This window comes from Schistocerca serialis, chromosome 3, assembly GCF_023864345.2.
Source record: "Schistocerca serialis cubense isolate TAMUIC-IGC-003099 chromosome 3, iqSchSeri2.2, whole genome shotgun sequence".
Lineage (NCBI taxonomy): Eukaryota > Metazoa > Arthropoda > Insecta > Orthoptera > Acrididae > Schistocerca > Schistocerca serialis.
This window is the reverse complement of record NC_064640.1, coordinates 237,246,951-237,261,039: the sequence shown is the minus strand read 5'-3', so window position 1 is coordinate 237,261,039 and position 14,089 is coordinate 237,246,951. Positions and strand designations below refer to the sequence as shown.

The 14,089-nt window shown below is 45.6% G+C and overlaps 1 protein-coding gene across 1 annotated transcript in view; it reads left to right on the top strand.

Annotated features, from left to right (window-relative positions):
* Positions 1–13,121, top strand: part of LOC126470772 (alkaline phosphatase-like) — a 691,314-nt gene extending 678,193 nt beyond the window's left edge. The window contains exon 7 of the mRNA XM_050098778.1: positions 12,571–13,121. Coding sequence (XP_049954735.1) covers positions 12,571–13,121 — 551 coding nt within the window. The remainder of the gene's footprint in view (positions 1–12,570) is intronic.
* The last annotated feature ends 968 nt before the right edge of the window (positions 13,122–14,089 follow it).

Sequence of the window (14,089 nt, the reverse complement as noted above, 5' to 3'; positions counted from 1 at the left end):
TGATTTTAGCTGTTTGGCTACACCGAGGATATCTAAAAATGGTTCAGATGGCTCTAAGCACAATGGGACTTAACATCTGAGGTCATCAGTACCCTAGACTTAGAACTACTAAAAACCTAACTAACCTAAGGACATCACACACATCCATGCCTGAGTCAGGATTCGAACCTGTGACCGTAGCAGCTGCGCGGTTCCCTACTGAAGCGCCTATAACCGCTCTGCCACAGCGGCCGTCAAGTATATCTACTTCTATGTTTCTCATTTTCGCAATTGTTCTTGATTGGAATTCGGGAATATTTACTTCGTCTTCTTTGGTGAAGGAGTTTCGGAAAACCGTGTTTGACAACTCTGCTTTGGTGGCACTGTCATCAGTGACTTTATCGTTGTTATCGCACAGTGCAGGTATTGATTGCGTCTTGCCAGTGGTGTGCTTTATAGGTGACCAGAATCTGTATGGGTGTTCTGTCAGATTCCGAGGCAGAGTTTCGTTGTGGAAATTATTAAAAGCATTTCGCATTGAAGCTAGCGCTATACTTTGAACTTCTGCAAAACTTTGCCAATCTTGGGGATTTTGCATTCTTTTAAATTTGGCATGCTTTTTTCGTTACTTGTGCAACAGTGATCTGACCCGTTTTGTGCACCGTGGGGGATCAGTGCCATCACTTATTAATTTATGTAGTATATATCTCTCAATTGCCGTCGATTCTATCTCTTTGAAACCATTCCACACCTTTTCTACACTTACATGATCAGATCGAAAGGAATGGTGACTGTCTCTTAAAAAGTCGTTAAGAGCATTTTTATCAGCTTTTTTAAATACATGTACTTTGCGTTTCTTTTCGATGGTTGTGGGTGTTGCGGTATTCAGCCTAGCAACAACTGCCTTGTGGTCGCTAATCCCTGTATTCGTCATGATCCTCCCTATGTGTCCAGAATTATTTGTTGCTAAGCCGTCAAGTATGCTTTCGCAAACATTTACGCTTCGAGCAGGCTCATGAACTAATTGTTCAAAACGATTTTCTGAGAAAGCATTCAGTACAACTTCGGATTATGTTTTATGCCTGCCGCCGTCTTTAAACGTATAATTTTTCCAGCATATCGAGGGTAGATTGAAGTCACCACCGACTATAATTGTATGAGCGGGGTACTTATTTGAAATGAGACTCAAGTTTTCTTTGAACTGTTCAGCAGCTGTATCTTCTGAGTTGGGGGGTGGGCAAAACGATCCAATTAATAGTTTAGACCGATTGTCAAGTATAACCTCTACCCATACTATTTCACAAGAACTATCTACTTCAATTTCACTACAAGGCAAACTACTTCTGACAGCAATAAATACTCCACCACCAACTGTATTTAATCCATCCTTTCTGAACACTGTTAGATCGTTTGAAAACAATTTGGCTGATCTTATTTCCAGATTTAGCTAGCTTCCTGCACCTATAACTATTTGAGATTCAGTGCTATCTATTAGGGCTTGGAGCTCTGATTCTTTCCCAACACAGCTACGACGATTTACAACTACAATACCGATCGTTTCTATATCTACCTTACTGTCTTTTACCTGCCCCCTTTGAGAGGGGCGCCCTTTCTGAGGTTTCCCGAGACTCTCTAACCTAAAAAACCGCCCAGTCCCTTCCACACAGCCCCCGCTACCCGATTAGCCACTTCCTGTCTGTAGTGGACTCCTGACCTATTAAGCGGAGCCCGGAAACCCACCACCCGATGGCGCAAGTCAACGAATCTGCAGCCTACACGCCTGAGCCTCTGATTCAGACCCTCCACTCCGCTCTGCACCAAAGGGCATCTACATCTACATCTACGTGATTACTCTGCTATTCACAAGAAAGTGCCTGGCAGAGGGTTCAATCAACCACCTTCAAGCAGTGTCTCTACTGTTCCACTCTCGAACGGCTCGCGGGAAAAACGAGTACTTAAATTTTTCTGTGCGAGAACTGATTTATCTTATTTTATCGCGATGATCATTTCTCCCTATGTAGGTGGGTGCCAAAAGAATTTTTTCGCAATCGGAGGAGAAAACTGGTCATTGAAATTTCATGAGAAGATCCCGTCGCAACGAAAAACGCCTTTGTTTTAATGATTGTCACTCCATTTTACGTATCACGTTTGTGACACTATCTCCCCTATTTCGCGATAATACAAAACGAGCTGCCCTTCTTTGTACTTTTTCGATGTCATCCGTCAGTCCTACCTGATGTGGAACCCACACCGCAGAGCAGTACTCCAGAATATGGCGGACAAGAGTGGTGTAAGCAGTCTCTTTAGTAGACCTGTTGCATCTTCTAAGTTCTCTGCCAATGAATCGCAGTCTTTGGTTTGCTCTACCCACAACATTATCTATGTGATCGTTCTAATTTAGGTTATTTGTAATTGTAATCCCTAAGTATTTAGTTGAATTTACGGCCTTCAGATTTGTGTGACTTATCGCGTAATCGAAATTTAGCGGATTTCTTTTAGTACTCATGTGAATAAATGCACACTTTTCCTTATTTAGGGTCAATTGCCACTTTTCGCGCCATACAGATATCTTATCTAAATCATTTTGCAAGTCGTTTTGATCATCTGATGACTTTACAAGACGGTAAATGACAGCATCATCTGCGAACAATATAATACGGCTACTCATATTGTCCCCTATGTCGTTAATATAGATCAGGAACAATAGAGGGATTATAACACTTCCTTGGGGAACGCCGGATATTAGTTCTGTTTTACTCGATGAATTTCCGTCTGTTACTACGAGCTGTGACCTTTCTGAGAGGAAATCACGAATCCAGTGGCACAACTGAGGCGGTACTCCGTAGACACGCAGTTTGGTTAGAAGACGCTTGTGAGGAACGGTGTCGAAATCCTTCTGGAAATCTAAAAATATGGTGTCAATTTGACATCCCCTGTCGATAGCACTTATTACTTCATGAGTATAAAGAGCTAGTTGTGTTCCGGAAGAACGATATTTTCTGAATCCGTGCTGACTATGTGTCAATAAATTGTTTTCTTCGAGGAACTTCATAATGTTCGAATACAGTATATGTTCCAAAACCCTACTGCAAATCGACGTTAGTGATATAGGCCTGTAATTCAGCGGAATACTACTACTTCCCTTTTTGGGTACTGGTGTGACTTGAGCAATTTTCCCGTCTTTAGGTACGGATCTTTCTGTGAGCGAGTGGTTGTATATAATTGCTAAATATGGAGCTATTTTATCAGCATATTCTGAGAGGAACCTGACTGGTATACAATCTGGACAGGAGGCCTTGCCTTTATTATGTGATTTAAGCTGCTTCGTTACTCCGAGGATATCTATTTCTGTCTTTCTCATCTTGGCAGTTGTTCTTCATTGGAATTCAGGAATATTTACTTCGTCTTGTTTGGTGAAGGAGTTTCGGAAAACCGTGTTCAATAACTGTGCTTTAGTGGCACTGTCATCAGTGACTTCGTCGTTGTTATCGCGCAGTGAAGGTATATATTGCGTCTTGCCACTGGTGTGCTTCATGTATGACCAGAATCTCTTTGGGTTTTCTGCCAAATTTCGAGACAGAATTTCGTTGTGGAAATTATTAAAAGAATTTCGCATTGAAGTACGCGCCATATTTCGAACTTGTGTAAAACTTTGCCAATCTTGGGGATTTTGCGTTCTTTTATATTTGGCATGCTTTTTCGTTGCTTCTGCAACAACGATCTGACACGTTTTGTGTACCATGGGGGCCAGTACGATCACTTATTAATTTATGTGGTAAATATCTCTCAGTTTCTGTTGATACTATTTCTTTGAAAACATTCCACAACTTTTCTACATTTACATGATCAGATCGGAAGGAGTAAAGAATGTCTCTTAAAAAAGCGTTAAGAGCATTTTTATCAACTTTTTTAAATAGATATACTTTGCGTTTCTTTTTGATGGTAGTAGGTGTTACGGTATTCAGCCTAGCAGCAACTGCCTTGTGGTCACTAATCCCTGTATTCGTCACAATAATCACTATTTGTCCAGGATTATTTGTTGCTAAAAGGTCAAGTGTGCTTTCGCAACCATTTATGCTTCGAGTGGGCTCACGAACTAATTGTTCAAAATAATTTCCTGAGAAAGCATTCAGCACAATTTCGGATTACGTTTTATGCCTGCCACCAGATTTAAACGTATAATTCTTCCAGAATATCGTGGGTAGATTAAAGTCACCATCGACTATAATTGTATGAGCGGGGTACTCATTTGAAATGAGACTCAAGTTTTCTTTGAACTGTTCAGCAACTATATCTTTTGAGTTGGGAGGGGGGGGGGGGGTTAGTAAAACGATCCAATTAATAGTTTAGTGCGGTTGTCAGGTATAATCTGTACCCATTCTATTTCACAAGAACTATCTACTTCAATTTCGCTACAAGGGAAACTACCTCTCACAGTAATAAATACTCCACCACCAACTGTATTTAATCCATCCTTTCTGAGCACTGTTAGATCGTTTGAGAAAATTTCGGATGAACTTATTTCCGGATTTAGCCAGCTCTCTGTACCTACAACTAATTGAGCTTCAGTGCTTTCAATTAGGGCTTGGAGTTCTGTTTCTTTCCCAACACAGCTACGACAATTTACAACTACAATACCAATCGTTTCTACAACTACCTTACTGTGTTTTACCTGCCCACTTTCAGACGGACGTCCCTTCTGTGGTTCCCTGAGACCCTCTAACCTAAAAAAACCGTCCAGTCCCTTCCACACAGCCCCTGCTACCCGTGTAGTGGACTCCTGACCTATTAAGCGGAACCCAGAAACCCACCATCCGATGCCACAAGTCAACGAATCTGCAGCCAGGACCACAGTCGGTTCTGTTAACGATGCTGCAGATGGTGAGCTCCGCTTTAATCTCAGAAGCAAGACTGGCAGTCTTTACCTCTTCCGCTAGCCGCCCGAAACCAGAGAGAATCTGCTCCGATCCAAAGCGACACTTTCATTGGTACCGACATGGGCCACCACCTGCAACTGGCAGCACTCTGTACTCTTCATGGCATCCGGAAACACCCTTTTCGCATCCAGAATGACTCCCCCCCAGTATACACACGGAGCGCACACTGGCTTCCTTCACCTCCTTGGTAGCCATGTTCCTAAGGGGCCTCATTACGCGCCTAATGTTGGAGCTCCCAACTACCAGCAAACCCACCCTCTGTGAATGCCCAGACCTTGCGGGCCGAGAAGCTTCCTTTGGAACAGGGTGGACGACTGCACCCAGCTCAGAGACTTCATCAGCCACATATAACACCCGAAATCTGTTCATCAAACGAACCAGGGAGGCCCTACAATCAGCCCCACGGAAAGTCTTTCACTGCCTGCCAGACTCTGGAATGATCTCCCACTAGACCATGGGTGAGGGGTCAACCTCAGTGCAGGCAGTACCCGGGGCAGCCACAGCTGTGGATCGATTGGGGGACACGTGGGTCATGCTCCCCCACAGTGATGCCCCTTGGCAGCAGCCTCAAGCTGGGTGACTGAAGCCAAGACTGCCTGGAGCTCTGAGCGAAGAGTCACCAACTCAGCTCGCATCTGTACACAGCAGTCGCAGTGCCTATCCATTTCTGAAGTAGGTAGCGATAATATAATTGACGAAGTAGTAGATCGATGAGGAACCAGTAGTGGAAAGAAATGCTGAGTAGGATATTTGCAGTGGCATATGCAACAACGTTCGAGGACTACATCGAACAGTTTGTGCCCAAACTAGACTGTTCTTTATATTATCATTAGTTATTCTGTTTTGTGCAATAAGAAAAGAGCTGTTGGCATAGTGTAGGTTATAGAAGGAAAAATGCAGTTATGACTTAGTTACAGGCTTAATATCGAGAGAAACAATGTCAAAATATATTTGCAAATAATATTTTGACATTTTAATGATACATGTGTAAAACCTGCTATTAACAACAATTCGCACTGGAAAATGGTCTCTGACCGAAATCAGTCGTACAATTAAAAATAAATTATACAACAGCTTCAGGTTTTACAACATGTCACTTCTACGAATTATCAATGTTGTGGAACTAACGAAAACTAATTTAAATGCGTATTTGTCCATTATGGTAGGGGGTAGCTGGCGATGGCAATCACTCTTGTGTGGAAATGGTTAAATGCGAAGTAGGCGTTATTGTGGAAAGAGGAAGGTAGGACATCAAGATCGAATACACTATGTGATCAAAAATATCCGGATACCTGGCTGAAAATGACTTGAAGTTCGTGGCACCCTCTATCGGTAATGCTGGAAATCAATATGGTATTGGCCCACCCTTAGCTTTGACGACAGCTTTCACTCTCTGAGGCATACGTACAGTCAGGTGCTGGAAGGTTTCTTGGGGAATGGCTGCCCATTGTTCACGGAGTGCTGCACTGAGGAGAGGTATCGATGTCGGTCGGTGAGCCCTGGCACCAATTCGGCGTTCCAAAACTTCACAAAGGTGTTCTGTAGGATTCAGGTCAGGACTCTGTGCAGGCCAGTCTATTACAGGGATGTTATTGTCGTGTAACCACTCCGAAACACGCCATACATAAGAAAATTATGAGCAGGTGTGCTCGATCGTGTTGATAGATGCAATCACCATCCCCGGATTGCGCTTCAACAGTGGGAAGCAAGAAGGTGCTTAAAACATCAACGTAGGCCTGTGCTGTGATAGAGCCACACAAAACAACAAGGAGTGCAAGACCCCTCCATGAAAAACACGACCACACAATAACACCACCGCCTCCGAATTTTACTGTTGGCACTACACATGCTGGCAGATGACTTTCACCGGGCATTCACCATACCCACACCCTGCCATCGGATCGCCACATTGTGTACCGTGATTCGTCACTCCACACAACGTTTTTCCACTGTTCATTCGTCCAATGTTTACGCTCCTTACACCAAGCGATGCGTCGTTTGGCATTTACCGGCGTGATGTATGGCTTATGAGCAAGTTTTCCCACGTCCCGCCTAACTGTCATAGTACATGGAGTGAATCCTGATGCAGTTTGGAATTCCTGTATGATGGTCTGGATAGATGTCTGTCTATTACACATTACGACCCTCTTCAACTGTCGCCGATCTCTGTCAGTCAACAGATCCTCGAGACAGGGTGGAACCTGTCACTGCTCTAAAACCAATTATTAATGCCCTGTAGCTAAGCAGCCACATTTAGCAACATTCCGAATCCAGCATCCGCACTGCGTAATGTACGCCGCTAATAGTCAGTTCCGACAACTTTCGGCGATAATCTCCCACAAAGACATAAGTGAATAACAGTTCAAAGACAGTCAAAAGTTTCGATTAGAAACAATTAGACCTCGCCACACCCACCTCTTTCATTAATCGGAAACTCCAGGTAGCTGATGATTCCACACTCTGAAACTATGAGGCTTCTTCCAGCTGAACTTGTGCACAATCACTAAATCTCGACCGTGTCCTAAAAATCCGATCACTGTATAATTATAATTCCATGCCTGCGTAATGGAATGCTTATTAGAATTCTTGCAGGCTATCCGTATTAAGAAAGCAACTTTGTTGATGTTGAAGGAGTATTAATTCCTGATTTGAGAAAAGTTATATATTTCAGAACATCGCTTCCATCCCAGACGGCACACGACTCACCTTCTCCAGTAGTGATTGATGCAAGCTGTCTTCGCGATTTCACGAGCCCCTCAGCAGGTCCACAAAGTTATTTTGGTATTCAGATCTTTGAACTAGTCAGTCTCAGGAGCAGAACACAAGTAGCTCCATGACTCATTTTCTTCTCCAAGTAACGGCACTCTAAAAAGCCTTACTTCCTGCTAGGCATTATCACAAGTTTATTTACAACAGTTGCTGGAAAACACGTGCCTTAATTGGGATTTCAGTAAACATATAGCCCTTCTAGTAGGTTCCGACCACAACACACTTTATACAGATTACAGAGAGGCCAACCAATACACTCCAGGTTGAATAAAAGCTACATTAACTGGTCAAATGAATCTGGACACCTATTAGAGGACGTTAATATGGATTACGTCCAACCTTCACCTTTACGACGGTTTGAATTCTTCTGGGGACACTTTCTGTGAGGTGCCTGAATATGTGTGGAGGAATGGCAGCCCATTCTTCCGAAGCGAGAAAAGTCAGTGATTGTGCATTGGGGTCTGATCGTTCTAACCCATCCCAGAGTTGTTCCATTGGGATCAGGTCAATACCCTGGGCAGGCTAGTTCATTCCAGCAATGTTTATGTCCTCAAATCATTCCCACACTGGTATTGCTTCATGAAAGGGTGCATTGTCATGCTAATACAACCAATCATTATCTCCGAACTAATAGTCTAATACACACACCACAAAATGCTGTAAAATGTGTTAATATGCTTCTCCACTTAACATTTGCTTAAGTGAAATCAGGGGACCATTACTTAAACACGAGAAACACTCCTATACTTTCTTCATTCTTTACTGCTGGCACTACACATGACCGTAGGTAACATTCTCCATACATTCGACAATCCAGACTCTTCCGGTATATGGCGATTGATCACTGCAAATCACTCGTTCCCAGTCATCCACTGTACACTGGTGTCAGTTTTTACACCACCTCAAGCTTTGCTTAGCACCGAATACAGAAATGTGTGGCTTATGAGGAGCTGCTCGACCGTTGTACTGCATTCTTTTTAACTCCCTACGTAAGTCATTGTGCTAACTGGACTGCTGGTAGCACTTTCTAAGTTATGAATGATTCTTTCCGCTGATTTCTAGCGATATTTTACAACCACTCTGCACAATGCTCGATGGTCCCCGTCCGGCAGTGTTCTAGAACATCGATAACAGATAAGCTTAATTAGTGAAATCTTTGAGTGGAGCGAAAACAAGATACAGTATGAAGTAACACAAATAGATACAATTTGTCTTTGTTTTGTTTTTAGACCTCCTTTTTCCGTAGTGCTGTTAACTTAATATACGCGATATTCCGACATTTGTGTCTGTGATAAAAGTCTAACTTAGACTTTCATTACAGTCGCAAAAGACGGAATAAAAAATGGATTTTTGTCCGAATTTTCATAGTCAGACAGAGAGTGAGAAATGCAAAAATTGGACATAAAAAAAAGTTTAATTGCTTGAAAGTAAGGGGAGTAATACAAGAAAAATTTAATTACTGATTCGATGGAAAAATGAAAGGCACTCTAAGACAACAAAAACGACACACCACGAAGGAATTATCCGAATGGGACACAAATCGGTATATTTGACGTACATGCACAGACAAACGAACGATTACAATTTGTGAAAAACTGGATGATTTATTCAAGAAAAAGAGCTTCAGAAATTGAGTAAGGTAATCAAGACAGTAACGCGTTTGTCTACCTCCAGCCCTTATGCAAGCAGTTACTAGGCTTGGCATCGATTGACAGGGTTGTTCGATGTTCTCCTGGGGGATATCGTGCAAAATTATGTGTAACTAACGTGTTACATCGTCAAGATCCCGAGATGGTTGGAGGGCTCCAAAAAGTCTCATCTGGAGAGACATTCGGGGACCTTGCTGTCCGAGGTAGAGTTTGACGAGCATGCCGAAAGGCAGTACAAATTCTCGCCGCGTGCTGGCGGACATTATTTTGCTGAAATGTAAGCTCAGCAAGGGCTGGCATGAAGGGCAACAAAACAGGGCGTAGAATATCGTCGACGTACCGCTGTGGTGTTAGGGGTGCCGCGGATGACAATTACAGGAATCCCGCTGTGAAATAAAATGGCATCCCAGACCATCACTACTGGTTGTCGAGCCGTATGGCAGGTGACAGACTGTTATCCCACCGCTGTCTGGGTCATCTGCAGACATGTTTTCGCTGGCCATCGGGGCTCAGCTTGAAGCGGGACTCGTCAGTGAAGACAACTCTACTCCTGTCAATGAAATTCCGCGCCCCTGTGACCAGCGGAAACTTGTCTAGCGACGGCCCGGAAAGTTGCGGTATACCATCCTGACTGTCGTCAGCCGTACGGCCCAACCGGGAGTTAAGCCATTTCATTTTATAGCAGAGCCCCTTTCGTTGTTATCCGTGACAGACTTACAACACAGCAATACGTCGACGATACTCTTTGTCCCGTTTTGTTCCACTTCATGGCAAAGCCATCGTGGGCTTAGATTTCAGCAAGATACGGCCCGCCCGCTCACGGCGAGAGCTTCTGCTGCTTCTCTTCGTGCTTGCCAAATCCTATCTTCGCCAGCAAGGTCGCCAGATCTCTCTACAAATGAGAATTTTTGGAGCATTATGGGAAGAGCCCCCCAACAAGTTCGGGATCTTGACGATGTAACACGTCAGTTATACAGAATTTTGCTCTTTATCTCTCAGGAGAACATCCAATAGCCCTGTCAATCGATGCCAAGCCTAGTAGCTACTTGCATAAGGGCCAGACGTGGATCAAAGGGATATTGACTTGCTCAACTGGTGACGCACTTCCCCTTGAATAAACCATCCAATTTTCTGAAAAAAAATGGTTCAAATGGCTCTGGGCACTATGGAACTTAAAATCTGAGGTCATCAGCCCCCTAGCACTTAGAACTACTTACACCTAACTAACCTAAGGACATCACAACATCCATGCCCGAGGCAGGATTCGAACCTGCGACAGTAGCGGTCGCGGGGTTCCATACTGAAGTGCCTAGAACCGCTAGGCCACAACGGCCGGCCCAATTTTCTGAAATTTTACTCATTTGTTTGTCTGCACTTGTACGTCAAATCTAGCGATTTGCGTGCTGTTCGGGCAATTCCTTCGTGGTGCGTCGTTTTTGTTGCCTTACAGTGTCATTCATTTTTCCATCAAATCAGTAACTAATTTTCCTTCTATTATTCTGTTTACTTTCAAGCAATTTTTTTATGTCCCATTTTGAATTTCCCACTCTTCGTTTGACTACGAAAATTCGGACAATGGTTAATTTTGTACCATTTATATCATGTTAAGCAAATGTGTTGAACTGTGTGTTTGTCGTCCTGCACAGCACGCTGCAAAATTAGTTAATGGTCTGAAATCATTGTACTAGGTAATGGCGTGGAAGCCGAAATTCAGATGTTACGCATGACATTTACAGAAATATACACTCAAATGACAGTGTACTCTTTCAAAAAATACACTACTGGCCATTAAAATTGCTACATCACGAAGATGACGGGCTACAGACGCGAAATTTAAGCGACAGGAAGAAGATGCTGTGATATTCAAATGATTAGCTTTTCAGAACATTGACACAAGGTTGGCGCCGGTGGCGACACCTACAAAGTGCTGACACGAGGAAATTTTCCAACCGATTTCTCATACACAAACAGCAGTTGATCGGCGTTGTCTGGTGAAACGTTGTTGTGATGCCTCGTGTAAGGAGGAGAAATGTGTACCATCACGTTTCCGACTTTGATAAAGGTCGGATTGTAGCCTATCGCGATTGCGGTCTATCGTATCGCGACATTGCTGCTCGCGTTGGTCGAGACCCAATGACTGTTAGCAGAATATGGAATCGGTGGGTTCAGTAGGGTAATACGGAACGCCGTGATGGATCCCAACGGCCTCGTATCACTAGCACTCGAGATGACAGGCATCTTATCCGCATGGCTGTAACGGATCGTGCAGCCACGTCTCGATCCCTGAGTCAGCAGATGGGGACGTTTGCAAGACAACAACCATCTGTACGGACAGTTAGACGACGTTTACAGCAGCATGGACTATCAGCTCGGAGACCATTTCTGCGGTTACCCTTGACGCTGCATCACAGACAGGAGCGCCAGCGATGGTGCACTCAACGGCGAACCTGGGTGCAAGAATGGCAAAACGTCATTTTTTCGGATGAATCCAGGTTCTGTTTACAGCATCATGATGGTCGTATCCGTGTTTGACGACATCGCAGTGAACGTACGCTGGAAGCGTGTATTCGTCATCGCCATACTGGTGTATCACCCGGCGTGATGGTATGGGGTGCCATTGGTTACACGTCTCGATCACCTCTTGTTCGCACGTTGAACAGTGGACGTTACATTTCAGATGTGTTACGACCCGTGGCTCTACCCTTCATTGGATCCCTGCGAAACCCTACATTTCAGCAGGATAATGCACTACCGCATGTTGCAGGTCCTGTACGGGCCTTTCTGGATACAGAAAATGTTCGACTGCTGCCCTGGCCAGCACATTCTGTTGATCTCTCACTAACTGAAAACGTCTGGTCAATGGTGGCCGAGCAACTGGCTCGTCACAATACGCCAGTCACTTCTCTTGATGAACTGTGGTATCGTGTTGAAGCTGCATGGGCAGTTGTACCTGTACACGCCATCCAAGCTCTGTTTGACTCAATGCACAGGCGTATCAAGGCCGTTATTACGGCCAGAGGTGGTTGTTCTGGATACTGATTTCTCACGATCTATGCACTTAAATTGCGTGAAAATGTAATCATATGTCAGTTGTAGTATAATGTATTTGTCCAATGAATACCCGTTTATCATCTGCACTTCTTCTTGGTGTAGCAATTTTAATGGCCAGTAGTGTACATTATGACCTCAGCACCATCGAAAACATTTTAGTATGCAGAGTGTTTGTGTGGGTGTAGGTGTGGACGGCAAAGTGTCCGACGTGGACTCGCTGGAGTACTCGGTGCTGCTGTACGGCAACGGGCCGGGGTACGCGTCGCCGCGCCTGGCGCCGGCCAACAGCAGCGGCGACCGCAACGCCGTGCACAGCTCGGCCGTGCCGCGCCAGTGGGCGACGCACGCGGGGGAGGACGTGCCCGTGTACGCGGCGGGCCCGCTCGCCACGCGCCTCTTCGCGGGCAGCGTCGACCAGACGTACGTGCCACACGCCGTCGCCTGGGCCGCCTGCCTGGGCCGCTACGCGTCGCGCTGCACCAACGCGAGCGGGGGCGGCGGCGGCGCGCACGACGCGGACGGCCCGGCCGGCGCCTGCGACCGCGAGCGAGAGCGCGACCGCGCCGGCGCCAGCGTCGTCTTCCTGGCGAGCAGCGTGCAGGCGGACGCGTCGGGGCCCGGGCCCGGCCACGGACACGGCGCCGGCCCCGCCTCGGGCAGCGGGCCCAGCATGCACAGGGCGCTGGCCGCGCCCGCGCTGCTGTGGCTCGCCGCCGCCGCCAGGGCGCGCCTCTGAGTAGCGCCACAGCCACCGCTGCCCGGTGGCAACTGAGTCGTGCCGCCTCTTCTCGTTCCCCACCGGAAACGCCGTTTCCTCGCTCAGATTCGTCGCGAATGCTCTTACTGGAATTAACGTCATAATCGAATCGTACTTCCTGTTAATTACCGCGCCCCGCTAGCGACGACGCGCGTTCCTTCCATTAATTTTACAGGGACGGCTATCTCGCGCCAGTTTAATGCTACCTTATTTGCGTGCGAGACAGGCAATTTGTTGGCTGCCGAATGGAACACACCGGATTATTTTTATTAGAAAACACTTTCCACCTCTTGAGTCATCGGACTTTTCCTTTGGTTCCGAGTATTTTGCGGGCTTTACGACTGTTTCACAGACTTTCATATGTTCTGCTTGGATCACAATTTACAAACTTTCACAATGTGCGCCCTTGAGCTAAACTATCAATATTACGCTGTTGAGAAGACTGTACGTGTTACGCATGTTAAGCTCGATATTACAAACTGTGGATCACAGGTGTACCACTATAGTGTGCGTCACGTCGGAAGGCGCGCTCTGCAAAGAGAGACAGCGACAGGAAGCGTGGAGGGGGTGCGACTGCTTACGCGGGGAGACAGATAGAGAGGTGTTACCGAGTGTTGACGAGGACAACAACGAATAAGATTGCAGTATAGCTACGTCTCAGTCTTGAGGCGAGCATTTATCGTCATGCAGAGTGACTCGCGGCATGACGGCCGGACGTAGACCGTATCGCATTGGCTGCCGGGATTAATAGAGGAGAGGGGCACGGAACTGTTCAAAAGTGGACCGCCTTGCGACGTTATGTGGACTATAAACGCAAACAACATCAAACGAAACTCAAGTCTCCATACAGCAGACAGCGCATCGAACACTACTCAGAAAAAGGAAAGAACAGAGAACTGTTTACAGTGCTCTGTTGACCTGAAATATATATATATGGGGAGGGAGGA